Source organism: Capricornis sumatraensis, chromosome 1, assembly GCF_032405125.1.
Source record: "Capricornis sumatraensis isolate serow.1 chromosome 1, serow.2, whole genome shotgun sequence".
NCBI classification, from domain to species: Eukaryota; Metazoa; Chordata; class Mammalia; order Artiodactyla; family Bovidae; genus Capricornis; species Capricornis sumatraensis.
Genome location: NC_091069.1, coordinates 188,427,547 through 188,441,292, shown reverse-complemented (window position 1 = coordinate 188,441,292; position 13,746 = coordinate 188,427,547). Strand labels below are relative to the sequence as shown.

Here is a 13,746-nt window from a genome sequence, read left to right as displayed (position 1 = left end):
TGGGAAATGAAGGTGAGAGGTCAGGTTCTGTGTGAAAACAAACTGCCTTGTGGATGGGAATTTTAGGAAAGATGGTTTCTGTTTGCAGGTGGAGCAGGAAGTACGGCATCACTCCTATCTCTGAAGTCAGTTTCACTTTAGGCAAAATGGTTAAATATTAAGGACGTCTAGTTTGAAACAGCTTATGTGTGTGTGCTTATGTCTGAATCATCGTGACCCCATGGACTGTAGCCCACCAGGCTCCTCTGTCCATGGGTTTCTCCAGGCAAGAATACTGGAGTGGATTGCCATGCCCTCCTCCAGGGGACCTTCCGTACCCAGGGATTAAAGCCTCGTGTCCCTTATGTCTCTTACATGGCCAAGTGGATTCTTTACCAGTAGCACCACCTAGGAAGCCCCCTTGAAACAGCTTGCTGCTGCTGCTAAGTCGCTTCAGTTGTGTCCGACTGTGCGACCCCATAGATGGCAGCCCACCAGGCTCCCCTGTGCCTGGGATTCTCCAGGCAAGAACACTGGAGTGGGTTGCCATTTCCTTCTCCAATGCATGAAAGTGAAAAGTGAAAGTGAAGTCGACTTCAGTTCAGTTCAGTTCAGTTCAGTTGCTCAGTCGTGTCCGCCTCTTTGCAACCCCATAAATCGTAGCACGGCAGGCCTCCCTGTCCATCACCAACTCCCGGAGTTCACTCACATTCACCTCCATCGAGTCAGTGATGCCATACAGCCATCTCATCCTTGGTCGTCCCCTTCTCCTCCTGCCCCCAATCCCTCCCAGCATCAGTCTTTTCCAGTGAGTCAACTCTTCGCATGAGGTGGCCAGAGTACTGGAGTTTCAGCTTTAGCATCATTCCTTCCAAAGAAATCCCAGGGTTGATCTCCTTTAGGATGGACTGGTTGGATCTCCTTGCAGTCCAAGGGACTCTCAAGAGTCTTCTCCAACACCACAGTTCAAAAGCATCAATTCTTTGGTGCTCAGCCTTCTTCACAGTCCAACTCTCACATCCATACATGACTACTGGAAAAACCATAGCCTTGACTAGACGGAGTTGGCTTAGGTGGTAGCAAAAGTCTTAACTGTATAAGAAATCAAGAAAGACTTGATAATGGAGCCAAGGCAGGAGAAGGTGGGAAATATGGCTCTCATTCCGTCCATTCTGCCCCAACTCTGCTCCCATCCCTACCAGCAAATTACAGAACCGCCAGCAGAAGGCTCCTGGAGTGCCGAGGAGACAATTGTATCACAAAATTAGACCAAGAGCCAATGCCTCTCACATTCTAGGCTCAGCCTTCTCATGTGGGAAGACAATTAGGAACGGAGATGCTGGGATTTTTATTTCAGGGCCTTGTTTATTGTGACGAGTAAGACATGAACAGGCAGAGCTCAGTCTCCCATGAGTTCCTCTGTCTGCGTGTATGACTCGGAAAGCTCGATATCCAGAATGCCTGGTGTTATTATCCATATTCCTAGGAACTCAGCCTTTGGGCTGGCAGCGATCTGAGTTGTTTCCTGTATCAAGCTTGATGTGCTGACGAGGCCTGTGAATCCCGAAAGCCCTGGTTTGTTTTCTTGCTTGCAGCGGATGTAATTACAGCACTTACTTCCTCCCATCTGGGAGGCACTGAGCTTTGAAATGGGCTAGCACACTCGCTCTGCCCTGCTTCCCTCTCCCTGGGCCTCTCCCAGATCATCAGGGCCTCGTTTTCCACTGGATTTACTTTAATTCTGAGTGTTACAAGGGCATGTCCAGGGCTGTCATTTCTTCTTCATGTTCAGCTAGTTTAATTTTCAGCTCTTGTTACTGGACTTCGTTACATGGGAGGAAAGAAATTTGCTCTAGCAGATAGTATCTTTCTCTTCCAATTGGAGAATCACTCCTGATCAGTTCTGTGCCTGGTGGGTTAGATGGTCTAGGTATGGTGCTTTATGTTTAAGGATAAAGGACTGTAAACCACAAACTGAGACTGTGTTCAAGTTTGGCGCTCCCACTTTTCTTTTGAGCATGGCACTGATTTAGCAAATCAGTTTCTCTGTACAGCATCTTAGGCTGAATCTACTGTTTCTCTTCAGCCCTATCATGGGTCTTTGTGACAGCGCCCCTAGTTGGTTGCCTTAGTTTGCTTCTAATGCTGCAGTAAGATCCCCGATTAGCCTCAGTAAACACCACTACCTTCAGCCTTTGTGCCCCGAATGCCTGTTGGTCTCACAGCACCCAGATGGCAGTGTGCCCCTGATAGCACTGCCCTTGGATAGATCAGAACACAGACCCATCAGAGCAGTGGGACCTGCTCAGGTTATACAGGGACCTATGGCCAGATTAGCACTCAAGTTTCCATATTCTCAGTCCAGTGCTGTGCCTTCCAGATGCTTCCCCCAGGCACAGACATAACACAGGCACAGCAGTCACGGCCATTTACTGACCACCTAAAAGGTGCTGGACCCACTTGTCAGTGTGATCCTCACAATTCTGGAGAGGACTGTTCTGCAGCTAAAGAAGCTGCTGCTGCTAAGTCGCTTCAGTCGTGTCCGACTCTGTGTGACCCCATAGACGGCAGCCCACCAGGCTCCCCCGTCCCTGGGATTCTCCAGGCAAGAACACTGGAGTGGGTTGCCATTTCCTTCTCTAGTGCATGAAAGTGAAAGGTGAAAGTGAAGTCGCTCAGCCATGTCCCACTCTAGCGACCCCATGGACTGCAGCCTACCAGGCTCCTCCATCCATGGGATTTTCCAGGCAAAAGTACTGGAGTGGGGTGCCATTGCCTGAGAGAAGCTAAATAACTCAGCCAGAACTGCTCACTAATCATCACAGAATCCAGGTGGAGCCAGGGCTGTGTGAAGTCACACCCTGCATTCCCCTTCCTGCTTTGCAAGTTCCAGGTGGTTTAGAAACACCTCAGTGACTGTAAGAAGTAGAAAATCTGCTCACCCTTCCCACGCCTCCATTGGTTTGATCAGAGGATAGTCATTTCATAGCTGTTCCGTGCCGGACCAAGTGCTGGGCGCCGTGAGTGGGAGACAGCGCCCTGTCCTCAGGGCGCTTCTTGCTCGAGGCTCCCCCCACTGCCCCTTCTCTCCTGCAGCACCCAGCCAGCCCTCTCATTGCCAGAGCTGCCAGGCTTGTCTCCACTGTGCTCTGATATCTCTGTTCTTTCTGTGCTCAGTGGCCACAGTAGGACTAGGTACACGTGAGCAGTATTGTGTGTAAACGGGGAGGCCCTCCTGTGCCTCCGGTTAGTAACACTTAGTGAGGACTTGCGGAGTCCTAGGCCTCTACTGTGTACTCCTTAATCTTCTCAGCCACTTTATGTGGGGCAGCTGTTTTCACTGTGCTCATAGAAACCCTAGCTCAGAGAGAATAGGTAACTTGCCAGCGATTGCGGTGCCAGTGATGGTGATGCTGGGGTGTGGGCACAGGCATGCAGGCTCTAGAGCCCAGGCTTTTGGCTGCCAGCCACTGCAGTGTCACGGGCAGGCTTTGGTCACATGTGATGGTGGGTCCAGCACAGGATATGCCAGATAACAGCAGAAAGAGGCTTTTAACCACAAGTCCCACTGGTTTGGTCGATTTCCCTTCCTTCTTAAAAGGGCTGGTATTTTCTGACATTTGAGAAATAATCCTTCCCCTTAAAGTGAATTAAATAAAACGAAATAGATATTTCACTGAGAAACAGGATAAACATGCCAGAAGTCACAAAGAGTCTTTACAAAATCAAGTTCTTAGAAATAGGAAGACAATGCCAGTGATTTCACAATGGGCCAGGGAGAGCAAGCTGCTGCCCGCTGATTCCTAAGATGGACAGCTCAGAGTAAGAGGATATGGGATGTTCAGCAAATGTTTGTTGAACATTTTCTGGCCGCACAGAACTGAGAATGAAGGATGAGTAAGAAGTAGTTCTGGTATTCAGGTTCACAGGCTAATAGGGAGACAGGTAGACAATTACAGGAAGCACAGTATAGTTATGGACCGGCCATGTGGCTGCTTATTTATTGACAGAAGTGCTCAGAGAGGACCAGAGCCGAGCCTTCCATGTCTCATGTGTGCAAGAGTGTAATCTGAACCCCAGAATGGTGTAATTTCAGGGACATGTTGACGATATATGTAGATAATGTGAGAGCATTGTTTCAAACGAGGCTGCCCTGGTAAATATGGTGTATATGGTTATTACACCTCAGGAATCTCTCACGCTTTGCTTATCAACACTGGAGAAAATGAAATCTTCTTATGGATTTCTCATATCCCACAATCTATGAGATGTTAAGCTCCTCTTGATTGACTCATCTTCATACCCCAGGTGCTAATAAAGCAGAGGTCCCAGAAATACCTGAACCAGAGAACTGGCTCCCCATTCATGAGGCCCGGAGGTGAGAGGGGACGAGCCTACACAGGGTGGGGCATAAACCAGCTGAAGAGGACCCTGTGGCCGAGCCCCTCCCAGGGCCCTGTCCTGCCCCTCCTCCTTACCCCTCTTCACTGCTGCACCCAAGGAGAAGCAGACAGAAACCCTCACCTTCATGAGGTGTTAGTCATCCCCTGAACGCTTCCTTTTTTTTAAAGGCTCTGTCTTGTTCCAGGCAGGATTTTAAGACAGGTGAGCGTCTGCTGGGTCCCAGCACTTCTATAGATAGCTCTGCTATCTCCTCAGATGACCTGTTCGCAGATAGACTTCCACAGAGACAGCACGGCCTGGCCAGGAACAGGGCATCCCCATCCTGCAGCAGCTCTGCTTCCAGAGGGTTCCAGGGTGGCCCCAGCCGTGGCACCTTTGTTCGGTATCTGGGTTGTTCAGGATGATGGCTTGTGTTACCAGAAAGGACCTGTCACCTTCAGTTATTTCACACCCATGGAACAACCGCATTTTTCAGTTTCTGAAGGATGCCATTGGAAAATTCCTTCCCTAGGTATCTCCAAGGAGTGTAAGGGCCTCGAGCAGAATATGATGACAAGTCTGGGACTCAGTGCCACCTTGCATTGGAATATCATGTTTGCAGTTATGGTTCCGGGTATGTGTTTGTGTGCAAACTTAAACGTATTTATTACTCCAGCTTTTCTCTTCAGGAGAGGGGGACTAGGGTTTATAAGGCAGAGGCTCTTGTTATGACCCTTGATTGTGAATGTTTGATTCCTATTGGGCAGGTCTCGTAGCCTTTTTCTCCTCAGTGTACACAACTGTGTTAACTAACGTGGTAAAGTAGGTAGGTGTAGGGCTTGCAATTAAATCCAGGAAACCATGTGGCAGAAACATTAAATTTTCTTACTGTACCTAAGGGTTGCTAAGATGAAAGTGAACTCAATGAATGTTGAAAACATACCTAATTGGGACACCTTAGAAAAAGAGAAATGCTGGTTGTCTGGTTGATGTGGTATAGTTGAATGGGAAGAAGGCAAACGCCCGTAAGCTGAGCGGGCCCTGCTCCCCTTAGGACGGGATGAGGACAGGAAGTCCAGCTGTGCTGAGTGGTTCTGGGTACAGGTTAGAGTGCTACTGCAAGTGTTGCCTGGGGGCTCGGGCCCCACTCCACACCTTCTAACCAGAATCTGCATTGTAAGGAGATCTCTCTTTGGTTCTTATACACATTAATACTGAAGAAGAGCTAGATCAGAAAACACGAGTTGGACCAGCATTTGAGACTCCTACACTTGATGCCTCCGTGAGCAAACTCCCAAAGGAGTTTATTCTGTGCCTGGAATAGACTCATCAACTATGTAGTGCTTCCTGGGGGCAAAAGCATGATGCTGTTTTTAACAGTATCATTTTCTACTTAAAAAAAAAGTTCTATTAGAGTACAGTTTATTTACAGTGTTGTTACTTTCAGGTGTACAGCCAAGTGATTCAGTTATACGTTACATGTGTTCATTCTTTTTCAGGTTCTTTTCCATACAGGGTGTTAGAGCTCACTGAGTAGAGCTGCCTGTGCTGCATACAGTAGGTCTTCCTTGTTCTTACTGTTGTTCAGTAACTAAGTGTGTCCAACTCTTTGCGACCCCATGGACAGAAGGGGTCCTTGTTGGTTATCTATTTTATACATGGTACTGTGTATACGTTAATCTGAAAGTCCTAATTTATCCCTCCCTTCCACATTTCCTTTCCAGATTTTCCCTTTGGTGACCATAAGTTTGTTTTTGAAATGTTAGTCTATTTCTGTTTTGTAAGTAAGTTCAGTTGTATTATTTTTAAAATTAGATTCCATATATGAGTGATATATTTACCTTTCTCGGACTTAACTTCACTAACTCTGATAATCTCTAGGTCCATCCATGTTGCTGCAAATGGCATAATTTGTTCTTTTTTAATAGCTGAATAGTATTCCATTGTTGTATGTACTACATCTTTACCCATTCTTCTGCTGATGAACATTCAGACATTCTATGTCTTAGCTAGAGTGCTGCAATGAACACTGAGGTGCACGTGTCTTTTTCAACTATGGTTTTCTCCAGATGGCTGTCCCTGGTGGCTCAGATGGTAAAGCGTCTGTCTACAGTGTGAGAGACCTGGGTTCAATCCCTGGGTTGGGAAGATTCCTTGGAGAAGGAAATGGCAACCCACTCCAGTACTCTTGCCTTGAAAATCCCATGGATGGAGGAGCTTGGTGCAGGCTACTTACTATCCATGGGGTCCAAATCGGGCTCAACTGAGCCACTTCACTTTTGCTTTCTCCGGATATAAGCCCATGTGGGATTGCTGGATCATATGGTAGTTCTATTTTTAGTTTTTTAAGGAATAATTCAGGGCCTTTTGTGTTTCCGTACAGATTAAAAATTTTTTGTTCTAGTTCTGTAGAAAATACCATTAGTAATTTAATAGGGATTGCATTGAATCTGCAGATTGCCTTGGGTAGTGTATTTATTTTGAGTGTTGATTTTTCCAATCCAAGTACATGGTATATCTTTCCATTTGTGTTTTCAGTACTTTTATCAGCGTCTTAGTTTTCAGAGTAGAGGTTATTTGCCTCCTCAAATAGGTTTATGCCTGGATTTTTTTTTTGATGTGATGGCAAATGGGATTGTTTCCTTAATTTCTCTTTCATTGTTAGTGTATAAGAATGCAAGAGATTTCTGTGTATAAATTTTGTGTCCTGCAGCTTTACCAGATTCATTGATGACCCTAGTAGTTTTCTGGTAGCGAACTTAGGGTTTTCTATGTATAGTATATATCATCTGCAAACAATGAGGGCTTTACTTCTTTTCCAATTTGGAGTCCTTTCCTTTTTCTTCTCTGAGTGCCATGGCTAGGACTTTCAAAACTATGTTGAATGAAAGTAATGAGAGTGGACATCTTGTCTTGTTCCTAACCTTAGAAGGAATGCTTTTAGCTTGTCACCGTTGAGAATGATCTGTGTCACATGCCTTTTCCACTCCTGATCTCACATGACCTTCACTTTCACAAAATGATTTGGCTTCCAAAACACATCCAATGATGAAATAAATGCAGAAATACAGATTTTAAAAAACAATGTGCCTATGGAAAATAATGTAAAACCTAATCTGGTTGCCACCACATCCTGTACAGCTGCTAGTCTTACGTAGCTGACCACTTAGCTTTGAGTTCCTTTGTGACAAAAGCAAACAGAAAACACAATTGGCAGAAAGTCTGGACAACTAGTGATTGTGTCCAGTACAGTTTTTCTCAGCGCAGGGTTCGATGGGCATTTCTTCAGCGGCTCGTCATCTACATTTTCTTAACAAGCGCAGCAGTGTATTTCATGAGATCTTTTTCTTGCTTTTGTCACTTTGTCATTTTCCAGCTTGGCTTTTACAACCTTCTTTTTAATCAACCACCTTAACACCCCCACCCGGCGCCACCTTACCTAGTCCATTCCTGACTCTGTTCCACTTAGACCCTCCTTTAAACTTTATCATGGTGTAACCACAATCAGCAAAGGTAAGATCAGGGTGGTTTGGTCCCTTGTCATATGGACTGTGGGGATGGCAGGCCCCACAGCTGAGGTGCTGTGTGGCCAGTGAAAGGCAGGTGTCCATAACCAGTCCTGGCCCCAGTTCATGCCAGCAGTACTGGAGAGATGTGGAAAATCAGGGCAGGACCATGTTTTCCATTGTTAAGTCTCTCAAAAGTATTTATGTGTTTTCTCTTCTTGCTTGTTGGAGCTTGGTTTGCAGTATTTTTCAAACCTTCAGATCATCTTTAGCTTGGAACGCCCCTGTGCATCTTACTTAGTATAAACTGAAGTGTGATACTCCACACAATTTCTCTCCAAGAACAGGATCATTTTTCTACCAAATTAGATTGAGAAGTGTTTCTTAAAGTGTCAAGGCAAGTTGGAACATTCTCAAGAGTAGAGAGTGATCCCCTCCATGTGTCTGGAGACCCAGAGGTGTGAGTCTAGAATGAAAAGTGGGGCCTCTGTGGTCTATCCTCCTCTCTTTCTGGCGGCCTGGCTTGGGATTCCCATGGGCCAACCTCTGTCATCCCCATGTCACTGAGAGCATCAGGAAGACTTTAGGCACCTGCGGCCTGGGCCGGACTCCAGGATAGCACAGCAGGATTCCACAAGCCCAGGTGCTGTGAGCATCCTTACTGTCAGCTGCTCTCTCGATCTTGAAACACATTCTTTCACGGAAGATGAAGCTGTGAAGCTGTTTCACACTCACAAGCATGGTTTATTCAGGGGTGGTGCTTATTTCCATTCTGTCTTAGTGCTTAGGGTTCTTCCCCCTAAGGGTGGGAAAATTTTGGAGAAGAGAAGCAAAGTCATTCCTAGGACACAAGTTTATATAACCTCTTAACACTGTAATGCTTTTGAAAGTTCAGCTCCTTAGGGGGTGGGAGGGGCAGACGTGGCAGCACCTTTCTCCTAGAGCGGTTATGAGGGTTCAGCGAGCTCAGCCACAAACAGCACACAGGGCCTGGCACGCAGGAAACGCTCAGTACATGGTAACAGTTCCAAGTGTTGTTTACTTGTTCTCTGCCTCCCCTGTTCCTGCCAGGACTTCCTGTAAACAGAACAAGTCTTCAGACCCCCATCTGCAGCCCTTAAGTCCCAGAGCTCAGCTCTCAGGGATAGGCGCTCATGTTGACACCTTCCTCGTTGAAACACACCATCATTTAACTGAGGATGCTCTGAATTGTAGTAATAAAAACCAGCATATACTGAGCCCTTATGCTGGGGGCGGGGGGGGCGGTGGCAAGCAGATAAAAGACATTTTATGTAAAGGATCTCATCTAACTTAATATTCAGTAAGCCCATAAGGAAGCATTTTCCTCTCTCACAAGTCAGGGAAGGGACCTGCCTAAGGGTCACCCAGCAGGTTAGTGTCAGAACTTGTATTTCAGGTCACCTCTGACTCCAAAGCCTACAGCGGCCTCTGCCAGGACCCCATTTCTTCCTCCAGCTGTGAGCTGGATTGGCTCCACAGAGAGCAGGATCACGGTGTTAGCACAGTAACCAGTGGGATAAGGCGAAACTGCTGGAGAAGCAAGTTAGACTTACCCCCTCCCGAAAGCAGACTAAAATCTCAGTCCCTTGGGTAGCTACCAGCTTTACAATAAGGCAGGGAAATGACGTAATTTTTCATTTGTAACATATCTCCACCACCAGCACAAAGAAGGGGCATCTTTGCTGGCTGTATTCAGTGCTGGATATGGGGGTGCAAGGAAAACTTGTATGGAAACACTGAGGCTACAGGGAGAAGCCTTAGGGAGGTTGTCAGCCTAGAGCTGGCACTAAGGGCCCGAGGGGGTGTGCAGCCACTTGTAATAAATATTCAGTAAACTAGTTCATGGCTTCCCTTATGGCTCAGATGGTAAAGCGTCTGCCTACAATGCGGGAGACCCGGGTTCGATCCCTGGGTCAGGAAGTTCTGGATTGCTGGTAGCATGGGTTTTCTTCCGCATGAAGGAAGCACTGCATCATGTTCCATGGAGGCTGCCCTTGGATGTTATTAATCCTAGCGTTTCTGACTTCTCAGGCAACCTCAGAACCTGTTCTGGATCCACAGCAAATCCAAGCATTTGATCAGCTCTGCCATCTCTACCGAGGAAGTTCCAGGGTAATGTTCACATGGTTATCTAAATGTTCATTTCCCTATTTATAATGACTGCTTTGGCAACGCCGTGCCCCAGGCCCTCACTCCACCCTCCTCCTCAGTCTGTAAGGTGCCCTGACCCCAGGGGCCACTGAGAACTTGGCAAAGGATGCAGAGGAAGTGGGAAGATCTCTGCCCCCTACTTACCCTGGGCTGAGGACACAGGAGGGCATCTGTGTTTGTGCTGCCTCCAGAGAAAGCAGGCCTAAGCCCAGTCCCTCATCTGGGAGCCTTGGTTTTTACTGATGACTGCCACAAATCTGCCCTGAGCCCCAAACTCTCCTGTACATCTGCATTGGTTGAATTTGTTTTGGCCATGGAAGATAAATGCCAAATTGTAGTGGCTTAACCAAGATAGAATTGCAAATGCAGGGATCCCAGGGCACATTCCATGAATCTCTCTCTAGGTTTCTTCTATTTTGTGGTTCTATCATCTCTAATATATGGATGATACTCACATGGTTCAACATGGTTGCCCCAGCTCCAACCATCACATCTGCATTCCTGTTAGCAAGGTGGAAGAAAAGGAAGAAGTTCATAAGCCCTCTATTTAAGGATAGTTCCTAGAAACTGTATACACCACTTCCACTTATCTGTCCAGTACTTAGACACGTGACCTAACTGCAGTGGAGACTAGGGAAACTGGCCTTGATTCCAAAAGCCCTAAAATTACTGAATCCTCCTGTAAAAGAAGAGTGCATATTTAGAGGGCTACTGGCAGTCATGCCACAACACCCTGCTCTTCCTTGCCCATGCCTGTCTGTGTGGCATTCTTTGTCATCTAGTCACCTGCCAGCACCCTGGGCTCATCCTTCCCACCCCACCCACTCCATAGGGCGGTCTCCTATCTGTTTCTCCCCTTTCCCTCCAGCTCACAGAGATCACTTCTGTCCCTTCTCTAGGGATTCTGCTGCTTGTAGGGCACCATCTCCAAGCCTAAGTCCTGTTAGCCCCTGGCTTATAACACTTTCCTGGCTCTCCAGCCCCTGCAGGTGGAGTCATACTCAACAAGCTCCTCCGCGCCCCCCGTCACACCTGAATTCTAGTTGGGCCAGATTTCTTCCCTATGCTTTCCTTGAGCTTGCACAGACTGGCTCTTGCTTTTGTGCTGTGCTCCCTTTTCCCATTCCCCACACACCTGCTAGGTTGGTGGCAGCCCAGAGGAAAAATGGTGTTCCATCTCTGAGAGCTGGTCTGGACAGAGGCTTTTCTTCCAGGAGGTTCACTGACCTGGCCTCACCTCGCTGCTTCCCAGCCTAAGCCCGGCTCTGCCCGGGAGTGGGGTTTCTGGCCCTTTGATTCTCAGGAAGTTCTCCTTTACACTATTGAGCCACTCTTTGGGCCCAATCAATTTCCAGAACACTTAAGGTACAGAAGTGGAAAACAAAATATTTTTGTGATTGATCCTTTCACTTCAGTGTCTGAATGTGAAAGAACTTCGTGTTTATGTAGCCTCTGTTGCCTGTCCTTTTATGGCATCAGAGTAGTCCTTGCAGAGAATGCCAGAGGCTGGGCAGCCCAGAGGGTTACAGAAGGTGGGAAGTGGCTTGGGTGGGGCTTTTGCAGAGCGCGGGACCCCCCTCTGCAACGTGCTCGACAGCAGAGGGAGTCCCTGCAGGGAGCCTGGTTCGGGACTCTGCCTCGGACCACAGTCACGTGTCTGAACAGGGCCAGGTGCTGGAGTATTTTAGGTAAATCGGCTGTGAGCCGAAGCTCTTCAGCTGTCTCCCCAGTTACCACAGCCTCTGCAGTGAGTTTTCAACAGAAGGACACACACGTGTAAGCCTCCTGCCACTATCACCTAGGTGAGGAAAGAACGCTTATCAGAGGTCGGAGGGCAGAAGACAGCCAGCCTGGGCGAGTGGGAAGAGCGCAGGTGACAGCCGCCATCTCCAGGGGAGGCAGAGCCGCAGGCCGCCCGGCCACCCAGAACCTGTCCCAGGGACCGGAGCTTGAACCCCAGGGTACCACTCGCCCCTGGGGTGACCGTTACTTCACCTCTCAGGGCTCTGGGTTTGTTACGCAGAAGGTGGTTGTGGAGGATCAGACACATTTCATGTGAAAGACCTAGTAGCATGATCTAGTAGCCTGGAAGGCACTGGGGCAGTCCTGGTGCCGGGGGCCTGCCCCGCCGTAGGTGCCGGCTCAGTCCTCACAGCTACTGCCTCTGCAGGTGAAGTTCAGCTGTGGGACCCCACTCTCCTCTGACCGTCAAGGGCATCTTAGGGCTAGGGCATCAGGCTCTGTGCCTAATCTTCCCGGCGAGCGGCAGGCTAGATCAACAGTCTGCCTTCCTTGGCAGGTCCCCCAGCACTGAGCCTGCAACAGGGAGGGTGTCACTGGTGGACACCGGAGCAGGGAGGGCACCTAGAGAAGAAGGTGCATCTGGGAGTGGCAGCTGGGGCGTCCATCGGGAGCTATCTGGAGCATGAAGGCAAGGGCGCAGAGCCAGAGATCACCACCCACTCTGAGGAAAGCCCACTAAGGAGAGAGGGAGTTTGGAGTGAGCTGGGCAACATGGCCTCGTGCCCTCTGCAGTGGGTACACAGTGTGAGGGAGGCTCAGGAAGCGTCACACCTGGAGGCTTACCACCTCCAGCCTCCTCGTCGTTAGAGGAGGAAACAGGCCTTACCAGAGGACGTGGACATGTGCAGACTCACCGTGACTGTTAGCTGGAGGCAGATGTGGGGTCCATGCCCGGCCTTACCTCTAGCCCCCGCTGACTGCGTACCCTCCTCTGCAGCTGGCCCTCCTCACGGAACTCTCCCAGAATCGCACTGGCGAGAGCTGCAGGCCATTTGGAGGGTCCCAGAGTGGCCCCGCCTTCAACAGCATCTTCCAGAAGGAGAACTTCCAGCTGCAGCTCATCCCTCCCCCGGTGACCGAGGACTGAAGTCTTTCCTGAGCCTGGAGCCCAGGGACAGGCCAGCAAGGGGAGGGGTCACCTGAGGACTCCATGCCCCCCAGCCGCAGAGACTCTGGCCCTCCCGATGTTGTTGCAGCCTGGGCACCAGACTGATTTTGTTTTGCTTATTAAGCAAATGAACACGATGTACCTCCATCCAGTTATTTAAGGATATGTTTTTGTCTGTTGCACTCTCCCCCAAGAGTGGAGAACAGGCAGAGCTCTGTGGGCAGCAGCCCAGTCCGTGGCCACCCCAGCCCCTCTTCTCCTGCTGCTGGTTAGTATGGGGTGCCGTTGCCTCCTGCTGCCAGAGGGACAGTGGGCGCTGGGCTGCAGCATCAAGGAAACCTGCGCTGGAGGGAGCGAAGGGCTGCGGGGGCCGGGGCACCTCGCCTGCCTCGTGTTTGTGTTGGAGCCCGTTTGAGTGTTAGCATCTGCCGTCTCTAACAATAAATGCCTTCCGTTCATGCCCTGCAGGCCTACTGACTGTCTCACTCTCCGTCTACCAGGTCACAAAAAACGTTCAGAACCTTTGTGGCCACAATTCAGTTCTATTAGCTCAAAGTCAAAGGCCCTGACTGGGGCAGCCCTGCCTTTATTCCATAAGCAGCCGCGTCGCAGGCTCCATCCAGACCACCAGCCACCCAGGCACTCCTCGGCCAGGGCCCGGGCTGCCAGAGCAGGACTTTCACATTTCTTGGCCCAAGAACTTTGTGCATCATTGAGCCAACCACTGCAGGAGAGCACACCACACAGGCAGAGACTAGGTGTCCTCCCCGCAGACTCAGGGCCGGCCAGGCTCCC

The 13,746-nt window shown here is 49.1% G+C and overlaps 1 protein-coding gene across 1 annotated transcript in view; it reads left to right on the top strand.

Moving 5' to 3' along the window:
* Positions 1-13,279, top strand: part of VPS8 (VPS8 subunit of CORVET complex) — a 300,926-nt gene extending 287,647 nt beyond the window's left edge. Inside the window, exons 47-48 of the mRNA XM_068987935.1 lie at positions 9,921-10,001; positions 12,781-13,279. Of these exons, the coding sequence (XP_068844036.1) occupies positions 9,921-10,001; positions 12,781-12,930 (231 nt within the window). The 3' untranslated portion in view covers positions 12,931-13,279. The remainder of the gene's footprint in view (positions 1-9,920; positions 10,002-12,780) is intronic.
* The last annotated feature ends 467 nt before the right edge of the window (positions 13,280-13,746 follow it).